The 11,480-nt window shown below is 46.1% G+C and overlaps 1 protein-coding gene across 1 annotated transcript; it reads right to left on the minus strand.

Moving 5' to 3' along the window:
* Positions 1-5,887: 5,887 nt before the first annotated feature.
* Positions 5,888-8,830, minus strand: LOC121864920 (frizzled-8-like). The gene has a single exon (XM_042364117.1). The coding sequence runs from the start codon at positions 8,166-8,168 to the stop codon at positions 6,375-6,377; it is 1,794 nt and encodes a 597-aa protein (XP_042220051.1). The 5' UTR covers positions 8,169-8,830; the 3' UTR covers positions 5,888-6,374.
* Positions 8,831-11,480: the final 2,650 nt, after the last annotated feature.

Genomic DNA, 11,480 nt, shown 5'->3' on the forward strand with positions numbered 1-11,480 from the left:
ATACACACCGTTATACACACAATCCTTCCCTCAATCACTCTTCCTCCCTATGCCTCCTGTATGCACTCAAACCCTCTTTTCCTCCCTTCCTCTTCCATCACGCACGCACTCAAGCACTCAAACTTACCCTCAAACTCTCTCTTCCTCCCTCATTCTCTGTCTCTACCTCCTGCACGCACTCAAATACTCTCATCTTCCTTCCCTCTCCCACGCACTCAAACCCCCTCCTCCTTCTCTTTCGTACGCACTCAAACACTTAAGATTCACAGCTATGGAATTAAGCACCTCCCCTGATTGCAGATAGGATTCAGTAGCGTTGAGGAGCGTATTTAAGGAAGGGTGAGAGAGGGTTGGAATCAATATCCTTACATTGTTTTGCAAGAGAGGATCGTTGTGGAGGGAATCAATAAAGGCTCCCTACTCTTGTTGATGTTGTCGAGGTTCTGGCGTTTATAGTCCACCACCACCAATACCAGCTGCGTTATCGTTTGTTTTTTGTTAGTGTTTGTGTTGTGGAGATTCAGGCGTTTATAGTCCATTTGCGTTGTCTTTTGTTTTTGTTGACGTTGATGTGGTTCTGGCGTTTATTGTCGAGTACTAGCTGCATTGTCGTTTGTTTTTTGTTTTTCAGTTTTTGTTGTCGAAGTTCTGGCGTTTATAGTGTACCATTTACTTTGTTTTCGTTTGTTTTTTGTTTTCAGTTTTTGTTGTCGAAGTTCTGGCGTTTATACAGTAGTCGACTACCAGCTGCGCTTTCGTTTGTTTATTTTTGTTGTTTTAAATATTTCAGAGATTCAGGCGTTTATAGTTCCCAGGATCATTTCGATTTTGTTTTTATATGACGTCAACAGTTTTAACATTTATAACCCACGATCATATAGTTTGTTGTTGTTTACATTGTCGAGGTTCTGGCGTTTATTGTTTGTAGAGAGAGAGAGAGAGAGTACTGTTTCTGACACCATTATGGCTAGCTCACCCTAAAGGAATTATGAGGGTGTAAGCTGTGTTATTGTTCACCTTATTCACCCTGGCGTGTTATAGGGTGTAGTGTGTATTGAGGTTCACCCTAGATGGTCACCCTGGCTAGTTGTAAGGGTGTAATGTGTGTTATCAATCACCCTAACTAATATTATTGACTGAACAGCTTCGAATCAACTCTGAAAAGTTACACCCTAGTTGGTCCTGCGTCAGTTAGCCCATTGTCTGCCATACCTGACTGACACAGAGACGGTATTTAACCACGTGAAGGTAATTTGACTTAAAGATACGCCTCTCTCTACATGCGCTGCCGGGTGTATGGCTAACCACGGCACAAACGCAGCTTAAATCAGTCTTTTTTTTAAGGTAATCACATAATATTTTGCTCTGTAAGTTACCTGAGTTGTAAAGCACATCTTTCTAATCCCCTTTTCTATCCCCATCCTTCCTCCATCCCTTTCTCTTCCTCTCAGTGGTTGTGATTCTCGGGATGACTTCAAGCTTATGGTTGTAAATAGATCAAATAATCTCTTTATTGCGGGTTATGGCTGACCTCCACAACACTGCTACAGGAAAGTTGGTTAATAGGGGAGCATCTCTCTACCTGGTGGAGAAGGGGAGGAGTGGTGGAGGTGGAGTGGTGGAGAAGTGGAGTGGTGGAGAAGTGGAGGAGTATCTCTGTCATGGTGGAGAGAAGGGGGGTGTGAGGTAAGGTTGAGTGTGTGTTGAAGACGACGACTGAGAGAGAGAGAGAGAGAGAGAGAACAACTCAGGTTAATTAACGGACCTCATAACCTAACCTAAACACACACACCCACACCTGTCAATATCCAAGACAGGAACGACACACACAACTACACTCTGTCGATAACTGTCTCCTACGCCTGACTAATACCTGTTTCAGGTGTGTAGTGGTGGTGGTGGTACACAGTATTACACCCTCCACACACCTGTCTCTATACTACCTGTACACACCTGTTCATTAATTAATCCCAAGATATGACTATTATCTGTCTACGAAACAACATTATTTTTTCACCACAAAAATAAATATATTTTTGGTATATTTAACAGACATAAAAGTGTTTTAATTGTGTTCTGATTACCACGCGACCTGCAGTGACGCGGTGACTGTGTGTGTCACTACCTGTCATATGTGTGTGTGTCACTACCTGTCATGTGTGTGTGTGTGTGTCACTACCTGTCATGTGTGTGTGTGTGTGTGTCACTACCTGTCATATGTGTGTGTGTCACTACCTATCATGTGTGTGTGTGTGTGTCACTACCTGTCATGTGTGTGTGTGTCACTATCTGCCATGTGTGTCATTACCTGTCATGTGTGTCACTACCTGTCATGTGTGTGTGTCACTACCTGTCATGTGTGTGTGTGTCACTTCCTGTGTGTGTGTGTGTGTGTGTATCTCTCTGTCATGTGTGTGTGTGTCACTACCTGTCATATGTGTGTGTCATTACCTGTCATGTGTGTGTGTGTCACTGCCTGTCATGTGTGTGTGTACTGTCACTACCTGTCATGTGTGTGTGTGTGTGTCATTACCTGTCATGGTAGTGTGTGTCACTACCTGTCATGTGTGGGTGTGTCACTACCTGTCATGAGTGTGTGTGTCACACTATCTGTCATGTGTGTGTGTGTCACTACCTGTCATGTGTGTGTGTGTCACTACCTGTCATGTGTGTGTGTCACTACCCCTTGTCATGTGTGTGTGTCACTATCTGCCATGTGTCTGCCCTGTCATGTGTGTCACTACCTGTCATGTGTGTGTGTCACTATCTGTGTCATGTGTGTGTGTGTCACCTACCTGTCATGTGTGTGTGTCACTACCTGTCGTAATGTGTGTGTCACTACCTGTCATGTGTGTGTGTGTCATTATCTGTCATGTGTGTCACTATCCGTCATGTGTCACTATCTGTCATGTGTGTGTCACTACCTGTCATGTGTGTGTGTGTCACTATCTGCCATGTGTGTCATTACCTGTCATGTGTGTCACTACCTGTCATGTGTGTGTGTCACTACCTGTCATGTGTGTCACTATCTATCATGTGTGTCATTACCTGTCATGTGTCACTATCTGTCATGTGTGTCACTATCTGTCATGTGTGTGTGTCACTATGTCATTTGTGTCACGACCTGTCATGTTTGTCGCTATCTGTCATGTGCGTGTCACTATCTGTCATGTGTGTCACTATCTGTCATGTGTGTGTCACTACCTGTCATGTGTGTCACTATCTGTCATGTGTGTCATATTGACCTGTTCGTGACGTAGACGGTATATGACACATGTTAATTTAGGTCATTCTGATTATTATTATTTTTGTCATCGTTAGTACTTGTACACACTCATCTTAGTACTCAATATGCACTGTGTACTCCCACCAGATAGTACTCAATACTCTCATTAAATGTACTCAAAAAGGGTTTATCATATGCCCTTTCTAAACTCTAGGTTCTAATTCTCAATTGAAGGTGTTAATTCTACAGACCAGCCGCCCTTTCTGTAGTTACTTCTAATTCTAAAAGGGCATATGGTGTGACCTTTCTACAGCTACAGTTCAGAAAAGGTCCAGTCGGTGATAACAGTCTTTGTGATACAGTTACATAGATGATTACAGTTATTACCGGTTACAGAGATACAGTACAATAGCTTTTTGATAATAATAATATACAGGTGAAATAAGCTCCTTAAAATGTGTGTGTGTGTGTGTGTGTGTGTCTGTCTGTCTGTGTGTGTGTGTGTGTCTGTGTGTGTGTCAGACTTACACTGAGACTCTACCTTAACTAGATACGTTCACTTTACCTTAACCACCTGAAGATTAAACTCCCTAACGAAACTTGGAGTATTAGATTAGGTTAGGCTGGGTTAGGTTAGGTTAAACCAGGTCCTGTGTTGTATGCAGTTAATAATGATTTACACGTAGCCACTCCCTCACCCCCCTTACCTCACCTCCCACCTTACCTCACCTCTCCCCCCCACCCCACCCCTTACTCACCTCTCCCCCACCCCTCACTAGATTCAAGGTCGCGCAGGTATCAATGTTGACACTTACATCGATTCTCTCTCTACTGAGTCTATGTTACTGATTGTTTGTTTCTGGGTCTTGTTTACTGAGTCTATTGTTTATGTTACTGAGTCTATTGTTTATGTTACTGAGTCTATTGTTTGTTTACTGAGTCTATTGTTTGTTTACTGAGTCTATTGTTTATGTTACTGAGTCTATTGTTTGTTTACTGAGTCTATTGTTTATGTTACTGAGTCTATTGTTTGTTTACTGAGTCTATTGTTTATGTTACTGAGTCTATTGTTTGTTTACTGAGTCTATTGTTTATGTTACTGAGTCTATTGTTTGTTACTAGTCTGAGTTCTATTGTTTGTTTACTGAGTCTATTGTTTATGTTACTGAGTCTATTGTTTGTTACTGAGTCTATTGTTTGAGTCTATTGTTTATGTTACTGAGTCTATTGTTTGTTTACTGAGTCTATTGTTTGTTTACTGAGTCTATTGTTTATGTTACTGAGTCTATTGTTTGTTTACTGAGTCTATTGTTTGTTTACTGAGTCTATTGTTTATGTTACTGAGTCTATTGTTTGTTTACTGAGTCTATTGTTTGTTTACTGAGTCTATTGTTTGTTTACTGAGTCTATTGTTTGTTACTGAGTCTATTGTTTGTTTACTGAGTCTATTGTTTGTTACTGAGTCTATTGTTTGTGTTACTGAGTCTATTGTTTATGTTACTGAGTCTATTGTTTGTTTACTAAGTCCTCAAAGGGTGAAAACATCGTCCTCAGTGTTATATCTTAAACCAACTAAACCATCAACATTAAACCATTTGCCTCAGAATTAAACCAATATATTCATAAGATAATCGACCTAAACGTGAAATGTCATACTCAAAGTGTTAAACCATTGTCCACCAATAGTTAAACCATCATTCTTAGTTTGTATATCTTAAACTAACACCACCAAAGAGTTAAACCATCATTATATAGTTAAACCATCATTATATAGTGATACCATTCTTCTCAAAAACTTAAACCGTCCTTCCCAGTGCTATAGCTTAAACCATTGTCATCGAAGAGTTTAACCACCATTATTTAGTTAAACCATGATCCTCAAGTAGTTAAACCACGATCCACAAGTAGTTAAACCATCACCTCATAGTTAAACCATCGTTCTCACAGTGGTTTTGTCATCATTTAGTTAAACTATTATCCTTTAGTACTTAAACCATCATCCACAAGTAGTTAAACCATCACTATATATTTAACCTATTATCCTCAAGTAGTTAAACCACCACACAGTTAAACCATGGTACTCACAGTGGTTTAATCATCATCGTTGTGTGTGAAGATAGTGAAAGACTGGTAATATATCACGTTATAGGTTTAATGTTATACTGATATGCAAAGGTGGACTCAAAAGCCTGATACATATAAAACACATTTATAGCACACATAGACAGTATGGTTCAAAAGCTACAGTATTATGTACACTCTAGAAAATGGTCAAAGCTTTTCTTTATACATAAATATACAGTTTTATACAGGAATTAAATCAACTTTGTTTAATACACTGATATAATACACACTTGTTTTGATTGCACCTTTATGACGTCATTAATCTCATACAGACCAATGGCGTATGGTTTGTTAACTACACATTATGACAAATTTTGGCCAAGTTATATATTTTGTGTGACAGCCTGCCATGACACTGACAGACTGACACGCTATGTTGACACTGACAGCCTAACACGCTATCATGACATTGACAGCTTGATACGCTGTCATGACATTGACAGCTTGATACGCTGTCACGACACTGACAGCCTGACCCTCTATCACGACACTGACAGCCTGACACGCTATCATGACAGCCTAACACGCTGTGCTTGATACGCTGTCACGACACTGACAGCCTGACCCTCTATCACGACACTGACAGCCTGACACGCTATCATGACACTGAATACTGTCAAGAAAATACTGAACTGTGGTGGCACGACGGTCTGGTCTGGTCTCTAATACTTAATAATGAACGAAAAGTCTCACTACGCGGCATCATCATCACTAACACTGGATACGAGTCATCACAGGAAACTTTTTGTGGGCACTGGTGACACTCCACTCAGTGCCACTTGGGAAGGGGGGGGGGGACGCGTCACCTCCCACTGTTAACATTCACACAGTCACTACACACCTCCTGCTGGTGGAGTCCTTCGCCTCACAGCTCGTATGGAAGGATCTCGTCCCTCGGGTCGACATAGACGTGAGGTGTGGTGACACTGTGGCAGGTGGAGGGCGCGCCGCTCGCCACGCTGGCCGGACAGCCCCCCATGGTGCTCTGGGCTCCAGCCAGGTAGCCCCCCTCCTCCCTCTCTTGTCATACGTGTGAGAGTGGCAGTGTCTTGTTAACAGGGCCCATGTGTGACGCCACACTGTGGGTGGTGCCCTGGGCGCTCATGGGCGGGGGAGGGAAAGACGCACAGGAGGGGGCGGTCGCCTGCTTCATGGGTCGTGTGGGGTACTCGTAGGTGTGGCCGTGGGCAGGACACAGACGCTGGTAGAACCGTCGCCATGAGTCCAGGGTCTTGCCAGACCAGATCCAGAACCCGGCGGTGATGCCCACCACCAGCGTCATGAAGTAGCGCAGCATGAGCACCGAGTAGTCGGGCCGCTGGCCATGGTGGGGGCTACACGGGCACACCAGCGAGTCCTGCCAGTTGGCGACGTACAGCTGCTCGTAGAAGTAGCAGCCGATGACGATGGTCGCCGGCACAGTGTACAATACGCTGAACACACCGATACGGATCATTAACTTCTCCAGCTTCTCCGTCTTCGTCCTGCCCTGCTGCTTGATCACGTTACGGATGCGGAAGAGACTGACGAAGCCGGCCAGTAAGAAGCACGACCCCAGCACCAGGTAGATGAAGAGGGGCGCCAACACAAAGCCTCGCAGGTTACCGATGTCTTGGTTGCCAACGTAACAGATGCCCGCCACGGAGTCACCGTCCACGCCCGCCATCATGAGGACGGCTATACTCTGAAGGGTCGGGATGAACCAGGCGGCCAGGTGGAACCAGGCGGAGTACCCGGCGATGGCCTCGTTACCCCACTTGAGGCCTGCCGCCAGGAACCAGGTGAAGGCGAGCACCACCCACCAGATGCTGGAGGCCATCCCGAAGAAGTAGACGAGGAGGAAGACGGTAGTACAGAGGCCGGAACCGTAGGGGTTGTGGCGCACCAGGTGGTAGTTGTACACGATCATGTCGCCGTCACACGCCACCTCCGAGTGACCAGCCACCAGACGGATGATGTAGCCTACGGACACCATGAAGTAACAGCCACTGAGGAAGATGATGGGACGCTCCGGGTACTTGAATCGGTCCATGTCGATTAAGAACGTGGTGATGGTTGTTAAGGTCGACACACCGCACAGGATCGCCCACGTGGCGATCCAGATTTGTGCAAAAGTTCTCTCTTCCTGACTAAAATAAACACCTTTACACGGCAGTGCACAGTCCTGGACGCCTCCCACCTTAAATGACTCATTATGGTTCTTGCCGACCTGCCTGTAGGAGGCGTCCAGCTTCACCAGCGGGATCTTACACGAGCACTGACAGGCGTCCGGCCTTGTTGTCTTGGGACAGTATTTAGAGTTGTTCTTGCCGCGACACTTACTGTCCAGGGAGGTGTAGGTCTTAGTGGTCTTCTTCTCTGGCGCTGAACCATTACGTTTGTCCATACAGAGGTGCACTGAGTCTCCATACTCTGGCAGCTTAGAGCAGTCCATCCTTTCTGGCCAGCCAAACCCATACTGCTCCATGATGGGAGCGCAGCCCGCCCTGGCACGCTCACACACGCTCCTGCAGGCCGGGAGGGGTTTATCGTAGTCCTCGATACAGATGGGAGCATAGACGGAGCATAGGAAGAACTTGAGGTCCTGGGAACACATGATCTCCACCAGCGGCCAGAACTGGTGCACCTCCAGCCCCGCCTCGTCCTGGCTGTCGTGGTTGAACTGGTTAGGCATGGACGTGTTGTTGTAGCCAATGCCGCGACACATAGGTATGGTTATTTCCTCACAGCGAGACTCCTTGGCCGTCTCGCCCTCCGTGGCGCCCGCCAGTGTGGCCACCAGGAGGATAAAAGATGATAACCATACCGAGTTGCGCATTATGGTGCTGAGGGGCGCCGCGGGTCTACACTGGCCTCATAGTTCGCACCTCCACCACCACCCCCAGCACTCACACCTACTGCTCCACCCAGCCACGGTTTGCATCCACCATTATTCAAACAAACAAGTCGCCACGGACCATCATCGATCCACGTCCGCTCTCGAGGGGAGCCAGGTTTACACTAACTGAGCGTGCGTCCCGTGAGCCTTAGAACCGAGGGGACGCAGGTACCACACAGTGTTTTTCACTCATATTTACCACACCACAATGATGGTCACTTATTTACCCTCCTCCACGTGACCTCAGCTCAGGGAGGAGAACAGTGAGCACCTCCTGACCAACCCTGCAGGAGGAGGAGAAAGCTTGTGTCTTGTGTGTAGAGGCTGGCCGGGACAGTGTGTGGAGCCGACGCCCTCTCGGCCAATGAGCACAGGCGCAGCTGCTGGACAGGCCAATCACCAGCCTCGTCTCATTCCGCCAGGAGCCTCCCGGTGACCTGCAACAAAAGACTCATGTTAAGTCAGGTCATATTCTACCTGGCGTGAATGAAAAGGAGCAGCAGCAGGAATGTGGCGGCGGTGAGGCAGGTGGAGGTGACCACAGAGCCAGGTATTGAGCGACGGAGTCTTGCTTGTGTTATTGATCACCAGCCGCCCTCACTCCTACTACAAGTATAAGTACACACACACACACACACACATACTTCCGCCTCGCATTCCTCACTCTTATATTCACACAACATTTCCCACACCCACACACATACTCACACACCCACACACACACATTTTCCTCAACCTCCCACACACACCCTCCTCCCCCCCTCCCCCACACACACACCTGATTTGTTGCCTAATTTTACAATGCTAAACCCTCTCTTCCCCATGTGGCCCAGCAGCCGGCCAAAAGTCGTCAGTTTACACCCAGGGCCGCAGTGCAGAGCCGAGAAAATACAAGTTAATGTGTTGTGTCGTGAGGTTCTCCTTAACTCTTGCCGGAGAGCGTCTGTTTCCCCGACCCAAAACTTCACCTTGAGTTCTGTTGCTTACTGTTGAACGGTATATCTCTGTTATCTGTTGTTTCTGTTGCTGGTGGTCTGGGTAGGTAGCTGTTATTGCTGTTTTTTATGGCCTTGTTCTCTGGGTGGGCTGGTGGGCTAGGGTGAGTGTGTGAGGCACTTGCTATACACCTCCACCCTCGCTAGTTTAAGGTAAATACCGAACATCTTTGAGACCTTCGCTATCTGTTCCCTACTGTGATCACCACTACATACATACACACATACATACATACATACATACATACATAGTTCACATTGGTTCATGGTGTACACAGATCATACAGGTATACAAACAATGATAAACAGTGAGTCAATTTTACCACGGATGGTCCTGACGTTGGTAGTGGTGGTGGTGTTGTAGTGGTGGTGTGGTGGTGTTGGTGTTGTAGTGGTGGTGTGGTGGTGGTGTTGTAGTGGTAGTGGTGAAGTGATGATATAAGATGAAACGGATTGTAGGGGATTAGTTGAAACAAAGGCGGGAATGACAGGTGTGTTTTAATTAGTTTACCTCTGGATGGTTACTTGTCTGTTAAGCCTTTCCTCCCTCCCCCTACTCTTTCACCCCGTCACCCCCCCCCCATTCTCTTTTCCCTCCCTTCCCCACTCTCCTCTCCCCCATTCCCACACCCCTTCTCCCCATTTCAACACCTCCTTTCCTCCTCACTCATCATCCCCCACCCCCCTCCGCCTCACCTCCTCACCCCCACACCCCCTCCTCCTCCACCCCACCTCCTCCTCACCCCCCTCCTCCTCACCCCACATAGACAAAATTAACCCCTTAAATGAATTCTTCCGTCTTCACTTACTAGAAATAATCAACTAACGAGAATTTGAGAAACTTGGAACGACTTGTACTCGGGGGAATTTTAATTGGCTGTAGCTAAACGTGTCCACCAATCAGAAACGGATAAATCTCTTAGCGTTCTTAAAAGAAAATACTTATGGCATTTCTTGAATTACTAAAAGTTGTCTTCTTCAAGTAAATAAGAGCATAAGAATTGATGTTTTATAGATATTGTCATTTATTTACACATTATTGAGCTAAAATTAATATAAGAATCAACAGTAAACTCATTATGTGACATTTAAATCCGGATTCATCGCTTATGGTCCAAGAACGCGGGTGACTTGACGTGTATGTACTCTTGTTGACGTTGGGGGTGTCATCTCCAACATCCTCACCCACCCTACCCACACCCTTTTATACCCTCACGCCCCCTGTTAACCCCCCCCCCCACCCTGACACACCTAGACACACCCTCTAACATCCTCGCCCACCATTTTACACCCTATCCACACACTTTACACCCTATGCACACCCTTGCACACCCTGCCACACCCTCGGCCACACAGTATACGTGACCACTCCTGTGTTGAGGCGCTCGAGTGGACAAGACCTCTTGACTGAACATCTGAGAAGGTCGACATGAACCTCCTCCTTCAAGTCCTTCCCCTCTCTCACGCCCCCCACCACGCCCTCCTTCCTTCCTTCTCCCGCCCCTCTTATTCCTAGGTCCTTCTCTCAAACTATACACAAATATAATTGGTGTTGGTCTGCCCTCTGTGGTGATTGTGGTAGTGTAGTAGGATAGTGGTGGTAGGATAGTGGTTATGGTAGTGGTATGTCTAGTAGTTGTGGTTGTAATGGTGTTAATGTTGGTGTAATATGACATTAAATCCGTTTACCAGGTGTGTATCTAATTAATTCATACCTGTCCTTCAGTATAATGTGTTACCTGCACGTCACCCACACCTTGACTCCTACCTGTACTGTACACACCCTTAACTCTTGTATATATGACCTGTTTACGATGTATACTTTCACTACGACCCTTTAAATAGACACGATCTCACATATGTATCATCTCCCATCCTCAGGTATACATGGCCTCATCTATTATGTATACCTTCACTACCATCATAGAGTATACATAACCCGCCCGCCATTGTATATCTTACAATACTGCCACTGAATAATACAGTAACGGGCGTAGGATTGTATTAACCCTCAAGTGCTGCCCTCCCAATATCACCCACCCTGGCGATATTCATGAGGCTGGCGAAAATATTGAAGTGTGTGTGTGTGTGTGTGTGTGTGTGTGTGTGTGTGTGTGTGTGTGTGTGTGTAGAGGATGTTTATTGGCCTTACATGGTGGCACATTGACTTTTATCGGGTGTGGTGGTGTGGTGTAGTGTGGTGGTTGAGTGTTGTTATTTGTGGTGTTATTGTATGGTGTAATGCGTTCTGGTGATG

Source organism: Homarus americanus, unplaced genomic scaffold, assembly GCF_018991925.1.
Source record: "Homarus americanus isolate GMGI-L3 unplaced genomic scaffold, GMGI_Hamer_2.0 scaffold2539, whole genome shotgun sequence".
Classification (NCBI taxonomy): domain Eukaryota; kingdom Metazoa; phylum Arthropoda; class Malacostraca; order Decapoda; family Nephropidae; genus Homarus; species Homarus americanus.

Excerpts from the sequence above, each read along its gene's own strand:
- LOC121864920 (XM_042364117.1), bottom strand. The coding sequence starts at position 8,168 with ATGCGCAACTCGGTATGGTTATCATCTTTTATCCTCCTGGTGGCCACA.